General features: G+C 38.1%; 1 protein-coding gene across 1 annotated transcript in view; it reads right to left on the bottom strand.

The window, feature by feature from the left end:
- The window catches only part of CPED1 (cadherin like and PC-esterase domain containing 1), a 101,132-nt gene extending 90,918 nt beyond the window's left edge, over positions 1-10,214 (bottom strand). The window contains exons 1-2 of the mRNA XM_034431067.3: positions 9,860-10,214; positions 8,913-9,369 (exon numbers count right to left, since the gene is read on the bottom strand). Of these exons, the coding sequence (XP_034286958.2) occupies positions 8,913-9,164 (252 nt within the window). The 5' untranslated portion in view covers positions 9,165-9,369; positions 9,860-10,214. The remainder of the gene's footprint in view (positions 1-8,912; positions 9,370-9,859) is intronic.
- Positions 10,215-15,403: the final 5,189 nt, after the last annotated feature.

Below are 15,403 nucleotides of genomic sequence, written 5' to 3'. Positions count from 1 at the left end.
GAGTTTTCTTTTTCTAACACACTCTCCATTGTTCAAAAGATATGCTTTGCTTTCCCCAACTCAACTGCTCTAACAATATGCAATTGTAAGGTGAAAAAATCATATTCACATGCCTTTCTTGCCATCATCTCTATTCATAAAAATGCACCTCACCTAACAAAAACCAGAATATGCAAGGTTGTGAGTCAGAAGAAACAGTGCTGCAAAAGACTCCTTAAGCTTGTTTCAGCTGCTTAGGCTAAAACTGTTAAAAATGCAGCTCACCGCAGAAAAAGCACACAAAAGCGGCAAATTAAAATTATAATTAAATCCCTTCCTGTCACTTTCTGAACACAAGTATGGTTCCACAAATTCTGCACATAGACATGCACAATGGGGCAAATATCCACACTCCCAGCAAGGCATCTTTCCCCCACTGGAGTTGCATGTCCACCAGAATAAGAATTTCAAATGATCTGCTCACAGATTTCATAAAGGACCATTTTTCTCACAGATAGTATCAGTCTCAACACCCTATCTCGATTGATGAACTTCATCTATTGAATAAACTACTTCTGCTTCAAGTAGCTTGTTCATGCATTATTTTTCATGACCCAGTTCTGAAACTGACCAGGTTTTCTTCTTGTATTTTTTTCTAATACAATTATGCCACAGGTATTGCAAATGCGTGTGACTGCAAAAATTTTAACATACTACCATAGTATTAAAACAGTTAATAAGTTGTCCATTCCTTCTCATGCTCATTGTTTATGTATCCCAGATCTGCCAGCAGCCCCTGATGTCTGTCTCTCTAACCTTTACCTGGCTCTTTGAAGAAACATTGGAAGCTGTGAAGGTGGTCGCCCTATTGCAGGGTTATCAAACTCAAGGCCGCAGGCCGGATCCAGCCTGCGGGGTGTTTAAATCTGGCCAATGGGACTGGCCTAGAAATATCAAAGGACCGACCTGCGGTGCCTCTGCTGGCCAAAATGGGCCGAATGCAGGCCCGCGTGGCCCATTTTCAGCCACCCCAGACTCCATCAACAGTCTGCCGACCAAGAATGGGCCACATGGCCTGTTTTCAGCCGGCAGAGTGCTGCAGGAAAACTGGATTGGATTGGATTACAATTATGTGGCCTCAAGTAAGTGCCTGATCCGGATAGAAAACAAGCAATATCCTATGTTAATACTACAGTTTAATGCCAGATTTTACACACTGTAGGTCCATGTAATCTACAATCAACAATCTATAATTGACAGCCATTTCTATTTACTATCCTGGAAATTTACCTCAGTTGTTAGATCTTGTATTATCATGTTATTTATGCTATTGTATAAATTGAATAATAAAAATACAATAGCATAAATGGTTTTTCTGCCTGGAAAAGCAATTTACTATTAAACAATGGGCTATAAATTTAGGAATAAAAAATTTAGTGGAGTATGAAGAATAAGTAATAAATGTTTGCCAGTAATATCTGGTAGAAGACATAGGAAAATGGTTATAGTAAAGAACTGTGGAAAGAAAAAACAGAAAGGAAAAAAATACATCTTGAACTATGCCAAACGCCCACCATGAGCACGGCCACCACGGCCACGGCCACCCCTACATCACCCCCCACCCTGGCCCTCCGAGGTGAAACACAAGTCTTCAATGAAATCAAGTTTGACACCCCTGCCCTATTGTCAGCCATGGCCAGGAAGGTCTTGCACAGCTCAATCTCTTGTAGCAGTTACAATTTTTCCTGAATCAGGACACACTTCTCACAATCACTTATACCCTAACCATCTCCCATTTGGAATACTGCAATATTTTCTACATGGGATTACTCTTGAAGACCAGTCAGAAATTACAGCTAGTCCAGAATGTGGTGAGATAAGTAGTAATAGGTGAATATTTTTTCACCTTGTAACTTCACCATAATTGAGGAAGCCTATACATTTGATTAAATACATAAATAAATCAAGAGTTTTGAACCAAATAAATGCCATTTTTTATGATAAAATAGTGGAATATCTGTCTTTGTTCACAAACCAGATAATTACTGTCCAATTGACTGCCCCACCTATTTATTTATTTGTTTAAATATGATTTCTTGCCCATTTCAGAGCAGGAACAAAAAAGCCAATCACAGTAAAATTATGTCACAACAGTTAATGCATTGCTAAAAGAAAAAGGGGTTAAATTCACACTATCAGCTGCATTCAGTTTAGAAGCTTTAGGAGTGGTCAAGAGAATTTTTGGAATACAAGCTAAATTGTGAGTTACCCTAACCAACTGTGTCATGCCTCTGATAGAAAGGGCCACCCTTGTCATTAAGCCAAACAAAGAAGCTGCTTTATTCAGCAGATGCTGGGAGTGGGATGTTAAAGGAGACACCTGTGCATTACATGGCCTCCCTGTGCTCTGAACTAGCCTGTTGTCTTCATATATTAATGTTGAAGAAATATGCAGTTATCAGACTAATCAATGTAAAGAAACCTGGAATACGTAAGAAAGTGAAATACGTAATTATAAATGGATGATTAATTTGTATCTGTATATGACATAAATTATGGCTTGGAGTATTAAAAAAGTAAGAAAAAACACATCCAGGCAAATAAGGTCAATTAGTTAACAGTATTTAGTTTGAGGAAAGGTGGTGGTTCACCTGAGGAGGGAGGAAATAATATGAGTAGTTCTAAAACATACTTCTTTGCATTATTACAAGCACTTCCCTACACAATCTTCCAGCACGTGTTTTGTGGATGTAGTTTATCAGATTTAACATTTTTATGTTTCCTGTATTTCTAGAAATAAGTGAATTTCCTTTTTGTCGTTGCAGTTTTCTGAAAGCTATTTAAAACACTTTAGCTTTTTATGTCTGTAGTATTTTTGTTTGGGAAGGAGTGGGCTTTGGGTTGAAAAGACTGGAATGTTCCTGTGTTTCTCATTGTTTGCTGCCTAAATATAGAGCAGCCACAAAAATCAGAAAATATGCTTTGATTACAGGCACATTAAAGCAGGCTGAGCCATTCACAGTAAGATCTGCTGTAGTTTGCTTCAGAGGAAGAATGTCACTAAAGCTCAAAACTCCTTGGCTCACTTATTTTCAGTGCATACATGTTGCAGTTCATGATATTGCCAGTTGTTTTATTTAGATCAGCTTTCCAATCTCTGACGGCCTCCAGGTGTGAGAAGACTAAAGCTGCCAAAATTCTCAGACGTTGGATTATAAATCAAGTATAAAATGCAGGATCCTTTCAGTGGCAGGTTTCAAATTTTTTTACTACCGGTTTTGTAGGTGTGGCTTGGTGGGCGTGGCATGGCTTGGTGAGCGTGGCAGGGGAAGGATACTGTAAAATCTCCATTCCAGTGGTGGGATGCTCCTGGTTCTGTCCAGTTCTTGCGAACTGGTAGTAAAAACGATGGGAGACTCTGCCCGGACATCATAATTGACAATCTGCACATGTGCAGAAGCGTGCACATGCACGCTCCCGTTGCGAAACAGTAGTAAAGGTAAGTAGAAAAATCTCCATTCCCTCCCCACTCCAGGAGAAAATTACTGCAAAATCCCCATTTCCTCCCAATCAGCTGGGACTCAGGGGGCAGAGAATAGATGGGGGCAGGGCCAGTCAGAGGTGGTATTTACCGGTTCTCCAAACTACTCAAAATTTCTGCTACCAGTTCTCCAGAACTGGTCAGAACCCCATCTCTGAATCCTTTCCTAAAATATAGTTTTGGAATCAAAGTTTCCTCCAGAAGAAAAATACAAGTAAAATTGCAATGGAAATCACTTCACTGCAGTTTTCTTGCATCAAAACAAAGTAATTCAGCATTTATTCTAAGCCATAATTCATAATCAGAGTGGGCTATTTAACTAGCTCCAAATTTTCCTTTCATTTGTTATCTCCAGATTAAATTATTTGCATCTCCTTCTATCCATTTATAGGAAAGTGTTCCAGATAAGGATAATTATAAATATGAATTGTAGTTAATCATGGTTTAATCATCCTGATTAGAAATCCTTCTTGTAACTGAATGTATGACAATATCTTTCACTATAGCAATCTTGTTCACTCTTCATCTTTAAACTAAGCAACTGCACATACTTTGCAAAGATGACAAGCTCCAGTTTGATCCTTCTTGAATGCCTTCCTGAATTTCCATCAAAGGGAAGCCAATTACAGTGATCAGGTTGAGGTTATAGACATCCAGAACCATAGTCCTAATGTATGAAGGATCTCTGTAAGAATGTTTACTTTTTTCCTATGAGATATGTAATACCATGCCCAGTGGTGTAATCTTACAGAGAATGCAAAAGAATCCAATGGTTTAGGAGCATGCAAGGGAATATGCTCGGGGATTTTATTTAGAAAAGAAAAAAATATATTATCAGTGAGCACTGGAATAGACCAAACTTCCTTCTAATATTCTAGAATTGGATAAAATGATACAAATTGGCATGGGGAGGCCAGAAAATAAATAAAAGTTGTAAAAATTTTTACTTTGTAATTGGTAATTTAAGTGGATTTGATTTAATTTCTGATTAAAAGATAAATGTCACATTTTGGCTACTAAAGTTCTTTTATTACAGTTACAGTTACAGTTTTTATAAATTAAAGTTAACAGTCTTATCAGTTAAATTTTATAATTGGAGTTTGTACTTACACATGCATTTTTAAACTGAGGGATTTTATTAGTAGTTTGTTTGCTCTGGGGGTTCTGAAAATAATGTGTCTATGTATGCATAGTTGTGAATTTCTATGTACAAATACATTTGTGTGTCTGTATGTGTGTGTATTGCTACTGAATTATGATTATGAGATTGTCATAATTACATATTACACTTTAAAATGTTGGAACACCAAAGACAAGATTCTTCTAGTCCCTGTTTTTCAAGCTTTTGTTATTTTGTTTCATTGAGTCATAGCTGAGCCCTGGTGTCTTCAGGGATAAAAAGTGCTAATGTCATCTGCCACATGCCCAAGCCCTTCTGGTGCATCACTGTAGTGTCTACTATTCCACTACTCCACTACTATTGCTCCTAGAAGCACAAAGCCGAGAACACCAGCCTGAAGATGACGAATGAGACTTCGTCGAAACGTTGCCAAGACACCTCCAATTTTACGCGGGAGAAAACCCGAATAACCAAAGACCTATACACACACACACACACACACACACATATATACACATACATTGAGATATATTTTCCAATCTGCTTTTTCTTCCCGTATTTGTACTGTCAAAGTTCATCAGAAGCAGCAGCTCTTATGTATTTGTGAGGTACCTGGGCAAAGGAACATCTGGAGTCTCCTGTTTTTATAACCTCTTAGCCCTTAAAACACACACACAAAGGTTTGTTGTTTAACACAGCACCTACATTGCCATTGGCCTCCCAGTCAGTCAAGCTAGCCAACAGAGAAAAATGGATATGAATGTCTTTGTAATGTTATAGGCAAGCAGATAACATGCTGCCTTGAAAGAGTGCAGTTAGTGGAACAGATCTCAGCATTTCCTTAGCTCTGTTGTTGATCTTGGAGTCTTTCCAAATGGGAGCCAGATCTCTATTCTAGTCCTATCCATCACTCTTAACTCTAATGATGCTGCCACAACTAACCCAGAAAATCATATGAATAAACTAGGAAACCAGACTCATCCCAGTTTCTCATGAGCTTTTTTTTAAGTTATGGGAAACTTCTGACATTACAGTCCCTTATATATTTAAAACATATAAACAGGGGTAAGAAAAACAGCTGAATATGATTTTAATCATAAAAAGGTAGATGTGAAAGTAAACATTTGAAATCTTGCAAAGTCCGTGGAAGCTTTATTTGATATGGATTAAATATTATAAACTTTTATAATTTTTTAAAAGATTTCCTACTTTGAAACAATTTTTTTGTGATGAAAATCATTTTTAAGAAAGTTTCTAATAATAAATAAACTAATAAAAAGCAATCTGAATTATATCTTGTAAGAAGATAAGATTGTATTGTAAAGGAAGGAAACAGATATTTAGGAATGGTAGGAGTTATTTTACTTGTACTGTGACACAGGGTTGCTTATAATAAGAACAATCTTGCCCAGAGGACATTTAATTTAAAAGGCTGTCTGTGCATTTTATAACTTCATCTTCCAGAGATTTAACACTAATGCAATTGTGCAAAGCTGATGCCACAACCAAAATAGCTTGTGCAATTGTAAATACACTTTATGAAAAACTAACAAATACATATTTCAGTAAAAACATATAATCATTTCTGGTACCAAGGATTTATAAACAAACAGAACGATGTAAAAAAAGCAATTGGTTGTAAGACAGCCAGAATAAAGCAGGGTTAAAATACAAGTGCTTAAATCTGTATCATATTTTTCTTCTTTTTTCCTTTGCATGATTTACTTTAAAGCATGTATAGCTTTAAAAGTCTTTAGATATCTACACACATTGATGGGAGGACAGGAATTTACATTAATTATCTTCAGGGATTTGAGTGAAGCAGGCCATTTGAATTTGGTTAAACTTCTATAAGTCTCAATTTTGTTTTGTTTATTTGTTTTTTGTCTGTTTGTTTATTTCCTGCTCAAAACAACAAATATATCCCACACACCTTTGCCCTCCTATTTTTCCCACAACAACCCTATGAGGTGGGTTGAGCCAAGACAGTGACTCTCCCAAAGTCACCCAGCTGGCTTTTTTAATGTTCTTACCAAATGGTCAGGTGAAAACTTGCTAAAAAATTTACAATTAATGTGTAGCAGACATTAGCATCTGAATAATGCCCGGTTTTGGGGTGTTGGGGTTATATCTGGTCTGGAATTCTGGGAGCTATGATCGGTATTCTCAAAGAATGGCTGACATTGCGGACCCCACACATTTATACAAACTTATACAAAGATTGTCACAGTGGGGCTGATCTCTTATCAAACTCTTTTCCCCCCAAAATGCACATTGATGAGATTGTTCTCATAATCCCTTCTAGCCTTCAAATAGTTTTGCTTTGGGTTTTTCTGGGTTGGAGGGCCATGTGAAAACAAAACATTGGATTACACCCCCTCTCCCCCATCATTTTCATTTTCTAAGACTGCATTTGGAATGTACTTAGGTAAAGATAAAGGTTCCCCCGCACATGCGTGCTAGTCGTTTCGGTCTCTAGGGGCAGTGCTCCTCAGTTTCTAAGCCAAGGAGTCAGCGCTGTCCGAAAACGTCTCCGTGGTCATGTGGCCGGCATGATTAAAAGCCGAAGGTGCACGGAATGCTGTTACCTTCCCACCGAAGTGGTCCCTATTTTTCTACTTTCATTTTTACATGCCTTTGAACTGCTAGGTTGGCAGAAGCTGGGACAAGTAATGGTAGCTCACTCCGTTATGCAGCGCTAGGGATTAGAACCGCTGAACTGCCAACCTTCTGATCGACAAGCTCAGCATCTTAGCCACTGAGCCACCACATCCCAATTAGGTTCTGGTACTTCATTGAAAATAAAGATTATGACAGAAGTGAGTGGAAAGCAACACAGAGCACTTGTTTGCAGTTTCTTAGCCCAAGATCCTTCAGCAGTTGTGGAGATTAGTTTTGAAAAAGATACAGCTGCTCAAAAGAACTATAGATAGATGCTACTGAGATACTACTGTATGCTTTGAAACATTTTAGCCTTCTGCTCCAGAACCCTGCTTAGCTCTTGTGAATACCTATGTAATAATTTTAATTACATTAATCCAAAAAAGTAGGAAGGAGGTTGACCAATTGTTGAGGTGGCACTACAAAACAAAAAACAACAGCCAGCACCAACAGATAACTCTAGTCTGTACATATTATAAATAAGATTTTTAACAGTTTTTATAGCATGAAAATGGGACAGAATTCTCTAACTGGGGGCTTTCAAGGTGTGTTGGGACAGGGGACAGCCCTAGTGACAATGACTATAGGAAGGCACTTGGTTGGAGAAAATTGGGTGCCATAATACATTTACAGAGAAAGGATTACAACCTTCACATGTTTGCTAAAATCCCAGCTTGAAAAATAAACAATTGGTATTTTCCAGATGGGTTGGAATTCCGGGTTGAAAATCCTATGAATTGTGTTCCAATACTCGGAGTGGACAAAGTTGGGGAATGCGGGTATACTCCAAATCAGTAACGTTACCCACCTAAATCCAAGCATAGACTGTTACAAATGCAAAAAAGCACAGAGAAGATTTGACACCTCAAGGCTTGAAGGAGAATCCCAAACACATTTACAAATCCACTACTGAATTAATGCATACTGGATATTAATATGAGTTACCACTTTATTGACTGAAAAGAAAATACTTTCTCTAGAAATTCCATTTCAGTAGCTCTCATGAGTTGGGCAAGCTTTGAAAAGTCTAGAAATACCAGAAGTTATTGACAAAGATGATCAGTATTATTTCTTTTTGGGGTAGAAGACAGAATAATATTGTGCACACTCTGTTTGATGAGTACTGTTGCCCCTTTCAAATCTATCTATGAATTCATCCTTATCTCTTTATTCTTACTGCCTTTCTATCATCATCTTCTTTACTGAATCTTAGAATCAAAATAAGATAGTAGATGAATGCAATTTTTTTCCTGGGCTTTAATCATATCACTTTTGATCGTTTGCTATGCAATGTGGAACAACATAAGCACCAATCTGCACAGAGATGGTTACAACATTATAATTCTTCTTCATCCTTATTTCCCATCTTTTTTTATGTTGCTTTTTATTATTCCATTATTCCATTCCAATAGGACATCGATGCTTCATTCCAGGGAATCATCACTTTGGCTCACCTTCCTGTAGGCTGTTCAACCAGAGCAAGGAATTCAATCAAAGCACTTTTCTATTTCCTTTTCCCTGACATATGTGATTTAGGAAGCAAAAGTTAATTTTAACTGCAAGTCTGGCTTATCAACAGTGTTTATTTGAAACTTCTAGAATCTCTCTTACCTCCTTCTGCCCTTCTTGTTTGTTAGAAGGAAGGAAGCAACTGACTCGCCTTGCAAGGACTTGGTGTGTCTGATGTTGCATCTCAGCTGCTTTGCTGGGCAGCAATCCATTGCCACTTGTAGGAGTTGTTGGTCTCTTGGATCTTAAAGGCATCAGGGTCTGGTAGAAGAGATAGGCAGCCAGGACCAGCACCATCAGGAATGGGCGAAAACGACACCATCTCCGGCCAGGCACAATCTGCCGGCAAGCCATGGCACCTCAGATTTCTGATTTGTCCCATTTCCACATTATAGGGGCGATCAGTCTGGCTGCTTTCCGCCAGCATAAAAGTAAGGCAGAAAGGTATGTTTTCTGTACTCAAGTTCTCTCTCCATCAGTTCTGGGCTTGAGTTCTTCCATGACATCAGCAGGCAAGAAATGAGAGGCCCCCAGCAGAGAAAGGCAAGTGATGTTCGACCTGGAAGAAACAATGGGATTGGTGGTGAGAGATCGAAAGAAGTAACATATAAACAATGTGGATTGGAAATGAACACACATTAAGTTTCCAAGTATTGCAAACAGAAGAAATGTGACTGTTCAGAACAAAACTCCATTGCACAATACCCAGGAAAGGACTGACCGAGCAGTTATGTTCAAAAAAAGGTATATTGGCTAAAAATTGCAATGAGCTTTGCACATAAAGCTGAAAAATACAAAGGCTTTTCTAGCAGGACGCTTCTTCCCCTCCCTCCGCCTTCCAATTCCTCTCCCGATGGGTTCTTTAAAAAAAAACAAAACATTTCCTTCATCTTTTAAATTGCCTTTTTCCTGCCAGAAAACATACACAGCCTTCCCTCCCTGCACAGCTTTTAACAGAGCAAAAAACCTAGTTTTTGCTCGATCGGATTTCTTTTCTCTCTCTTTTTTTCTTCCGTTGTCTTTTGGAGTTCAAAGTCATGTTTACTTACTCAGTTCTTCACCCTGTCAGACGTTTTCCATTCTCCTCTAACGGGTTGCTGATTAAAACCACTCCAACAGCCCAGGCTCATGACTTCAGCTCATCTCCACACACGCACACAGCACTCCATCTGAACTCCGTTGGACCACAGACGTATAAATAAAAATCAGGACTGCCCGGAGGGGTGGGGTTAAGTTTACCAAGCTCTGAAAAGTCTCTCAGGCTGGGGACTGTACTGGATCATAGAAACAGTTTACTTTTGCCTCCCACATGTTGTTTTGCAGCATTTTAAGAACTTCAGAACTGCACATAAGTTACGGAAAAGTGATACAGAGGAATGCAAGTTCTATGGCAAATGGTAAATTAAGAAACCAAGTGGCTCTGGGCTTGCAAAACCACTTCGGGATGTTCCATTTTATTTGCCAAACATACAGAAGAAGGGGTATGAGAAAGATTAACTACGTATCAGAGGCATCCTTCGGTTTATAGCACCACTTACTGTAATTCTGTACAGCTAAATGTTAAGACCAATAGCTGGCTTTAAGAAGAGGGGTGAAAAAACTCAAAATTAAAACTTTTGAGTTAGGCTTGAGTCCTGGCAACTTCCTCTGGCAGTCCCTGCAGTTATCTTGGCAAGAGTTTTTAGAAGTGGTTAGCCCTTGCCTTTTTCATAGGGCTGAGAGAAAGGGACTGGCCCAAGGTCACCCAGCTGGCTTTGCGCCTAAGGTAAGACTAGAATTCACAGTCTCCTAATTTCCAGCCTGATGCCTTTAACCACTACATCAAACTTGCCCTCATAGCTGACTGTAAACCATGGTATAAGCAAACAAGCCTGCATACCTCCATTATAGAAATTTCAGGAGCATTGAACAGGGAATCTCACCTCCCTCCTCCTGCTACTTCTGTCCCAGATCATTATTTTTCTCCTCTTTTTAATGTTACTGGTGAAAAATGTTTTATTTTCTTTCCTGGAACCCAGCTAAAAGTTGATTGGCTAGTCAAAAAGAAAAGTGGGTCATGGGGAGCAGGCAGGACACGGTAAGATTATCTGCTCTCATAGATGGTATCCCCAAGCTCTCCATTCTAGTGGTTTTCTTCTTAAGACAATATTATTTCTTCTCCACATCTGACAAATGGTTTCCCCTCTCCCCCATGCAGAATAGAGGATGACATTGTGTTCTGCTTTCCATCTCTATTTAACTGCTGTTATTTACATTAAAAAGATAGAATAACTAAAGGCCACTTCCTTTGGGTCTGTCCATACTCATTGCCTATAATAGTTTTCCGGAATGGGGCAACTCGCCACAGCAAACTCTCCACAGCCAACCTTGCCACATAACTCACTGCGGCCAAGTCACTGTGGGACAACTCATTGCGGGACAATTCAACAAATACAAAAGTTAAATTAATTTTGACAGAACCGTGGCCGATAATAATAAAATAAATTTAATCCAGAAATATATGATTTACAGTAATTTCAACAAAAACATGGTTACCAATGATAAAAGTAACTGAATTGTTATTAATGCAGTGTTGAATTGTCCCACGAATTGGCCACAGTGAGTTGCCCTACACCAGGGGTCAGCAACCTGCGGCTCTGGAGCTGCATGTCGCTCTTTCATCCCTCTGCTGTGGCTCCCTGTCGCTCAAAACATGCGTCACAACCGCCAATGTGCGACACCCACTGGCACATGATTCATTGAACTTTTCAACTCATTTTTTTTTTCAGAGTTCAAAATGTTTTTGTTGCATGCAGAAATAAAAATTTTTTTCTCTAGCAGTTCATTGATTACATAAATGCGACACACTCTAGTTTTTTTATACATAGCATAAAGGTAAAAAAACGATATATGCAGCATTATCTTCATTTTAGATGTCAAAAGGTTTTTGTGGCTCCTGGTGTTTTCTTTTCTGTGGGAAACGGGTCCAAATGGCTGTGAGTGTTTAAGGTTGCCAACCCCTGCCCTACACCCTTGTTTCCGATGGCTTTGGAAAGTTCTGCATATTTAAGAGATACATAGATAACAGATATTATTTATTCTTTTGCCTTTTTATCTCTTGCCAATTGGACAAGTCTAACTTTCCCCTGCTTTGGTCTGTCTTTTGCCCTGTTTTGCTAGATAACTATTTTGATATTTGATGAAGTTATATAAATAAACACTGAGCTTTATTTTTGCTAGAAAATCTGAGTGGTGTGTGTAGTTGCTATGACCAGGAAATAGGAAATGACTAGGCATATACTGGGTGCAAACTAAATTGGAAATTGCTATGTAATTTTCCAACATTTTGGTTTGCCTGCACTTCTTTTCCAAAGTTCTAATTTCAATATGATGGAAATAATTTCCAAACATCTTCAAAGATTTGGAGGAGGTTTTTTCTCTTCCCATAATTATAAGGTGATCAAGGGATAGATGTGAATGCATCATTCTGCATTGTGATCTTTCTCAAGCTACAATTAAATACCAATGAAGAGACTTCCTTCCTATGGTACTTTTTCAAATCAGGAATCCAAAAGGCAACATCAGATGTTGCATGGTATTGTGCAATTAGTGTAATTAAAAACAGCAACAACTAACCCCCCTTTTTCCTTTAATAATTAGTAGTGCTCACCACTAATACACAACTATAATCTAAACTTAAAAGCATTGCCAACTCTGAAAGTTAAAAATGTTCTGAGAATTAGGTACCAAAAAAAGCCCATTTCACAGGATAAGAAAACATTCAAGACACTGAGGAATATTGTCAGTTTAGGCAGTGTGACTAGTATTATGAGATAAACCCAGGAGCAAAACACAACACACAGCCTTTAATTAACAGTAGTTTTATCTACAGCTACTTATACGTGGTAAATACCTTTCATATAGCTACTGACACAAGGAGAGCAATGAGATACACTATGAGAGATAACATGAGAAGGGAAACGTCCTCTAATGGCTTCCCTTATATAGACAGCTTCTTACCCAGCTTCTTAAAAGTTGCAGTAACCCTGCTGCCTCATTCCCATTGCATCAGTTTCTGGTTGCCTCAGCTTACAGCTATTAAATCTACATACCCTGACAAACATATTTGGTCATGGATGTGATCAATGTCCATGGTGGTCATTAATAAGACTTTTGATTACCTAAATCTGATTGTGCATGAGATCATATACTAGGTCAGATCTGGGAGGAGAGACTTTTATGATTCTGACTTGGCACAGCTCACTCTGTCTGGGCAGTTTAGGAAATGAAAATTGCTGCTATCCAGAACTTTCCCATCAACTGTGATAGGCACCCCTGAGACCAGATTTCAGATATCTTAACTCTTGTAGTAATATTTTTTTTAAAATCATCTCCTTTTTTTGACCTCACTGGAATATTTTAATAATATACCATAATGGTGGCAGTGGGACAGCCAATAGGTCAGAAGTAGAAAGCCATGAAAGAAACATTTAGTTCAAATATTAATCAAGTGAAGCAGCTCTAGACTTTCATAGCCATATCAAATAATGCTCCAATTGCAACAGATGTTTTGAGAAATCTGAATGTCAGCTTACTAGAGCTTTCTCAAAATCAGATTATTTGGTTCCTCAGGATATGAACCTCTAGAGGCCTTGTTTTTGTAGCTTTCCATATACAGTATAAACAAGCCTAGCTCATTTGGGATTATTCTACACCTACTTATGATGATAATCAACTTTCAAAATTGCATTTTACATGCCATTCTGGAATTGGCCTGTTATCATAGTATTACAATTTTTGTGTATAAAACTGTTCATACCTTCTGCTCATGCCTTATCACTGCTAACAATTTTATCCACATATCAAGTTGTTTTTCTGCAGAAAGGCACACAATACAATCATCCACAATATCATGCCACAATATCAAACACCTCGGTATCATTAGTGGCGTTGACTTGCATATAAGGAGGCAGAGAATCAGAATTCAAATTTCCTTCTGATCACAGTATTGGACTTCACAGCAGTCAAGATTGTCAAGAGGAACCTCTAGCAGAAAAAACTCTAGCCACATCTTGCTTAGATGGATGGATGGTGGGAATCTTATTATTTGTATGCTTTATTGCTAAACTGTAATAGTCTTGGGATTGTGCAAGTTTTATTTAAAAGGGAAAGTTGGAATTATTTAGTCATTGAAAAACAGCCTGTTTATGACTAAAATGGGTTAAAATATGCTGACATTCAGATTCCTTCCAGCATCCGTTACTAGAAGATGCAATTATTATAATAAATGTTGTCCTCGCTATATATAAAAAAACTACCGTATATTTCATTTAGAGAGAAATGGGCACAATTATTTATACATGTGGCTCACAAAAAATAAGAAACAATATAAAACTATGCACCTTAATCCACCAAACTTTTTTCCACCGATTATTTTATGTTGATCTATCTTTAGCAAGCTACTAGAAAAAGAACTTATATTTTACATTTAATTCCAGAAAAACTGCTAAATTATGTCTGCAGCAGAAAACAGTAATAAAAACAAAACAGATGAATATGACCCAAAGGAAAAAAAATAGGGAGCCTTATGGAGTCTTAAAATACCCTGATTAAATTTGACATGAAATGCTGTAATGTACTGAAGTAAACACTTCAAATTCTTGAAAATAAAGCCTCGTTACTCACCTTTATCCATGATGACTGGTGTGAGTTTGAATCCAATATATAGTTCTGGGTTGCTTATCCCTAGAATAAGACTTGTAATTTTCCAACCTCCAATGTAATTGTAACTATGCTTGAATGTCACTTGTAAGGAAAATATAGTTCTACAAGCTTATGGAGTCATTTGCAAGCAGACTAAATCCAATTTTGGCTTCCACCTGCTGCCCAACCAATAAAGTGGTTTCATATTACTTTTTGGAAGATACTCTAAAAATTGTTACAAGGCAACCTAGAAGGCACTGTGCTTCATGCAGTGCCATCCTATGCAAGATGGATCATGAAAGGGTAAAAGGGTGCCATCCTATGCAAGATGGAGCATGAGAGGTAAATGTTTTTTGCAAGTGTTAAGCAGTAACTAAAAATAAATGTCTTTCGAAAGAGTAAATGGCTGATCTTCCTTAAGTCTGCGACTCATTACTCTGAAAGCCTAAAGACCATGATGTTCAAGATTTCTGGCTAAGGTTCTGTATCTGCCTGACTTTTCCTCTTCTATATTGAGGTTGAACTTGAAAAAGATGGTTGGAGGAGTGTTGTAACATACACACAGGAGAAATGTCTACTTTTTCCAAACTAAGGATTCAATTTCGTGTTTGATTTGCTGAAGGTCGCATTCCAGCAGGTTGAACTTTTTCACCCAAACTTAGGACATTCATCCATGGATATTGTATTATCTAAAGCAGGGGTCTCCAACCTTGGCAACTTTAAGCCTGGCAGAGTTCCAACTCCCAGAAATTGGGAGTTGAAGAATTCTGGGAGTTGAAGTCCGCCAGGTTTAAAGTTGCTAAGGTTGGAGACCCCTGATCTAAAGGAAGAATCCCATTCTATTCTTTCTCAACCACACCATCTTAAAGAACTGCTCTGAATTGCTGAGGATAGATGAATGTTGGAGATGG

This window comes from Pantherophis guttatus, chromosome 7 (assembly GCF_059756535.1).
Source record: "Pantherophis guttatus breed Tessera chromosome 7, ASM5975653v1, whole genome shotgun sequence".
NCBI classification, from domain to species: Eukaryota; Metazoa; Chordata; class Lepidosauria; order Squamata; family Colubridae; genus Pantherophis; species Pantherophis guttatus.
Note: the sequence above shows the minus strand (reverse complement) of the source record. Positions and strands in the feature narration are given on the sequence as shown.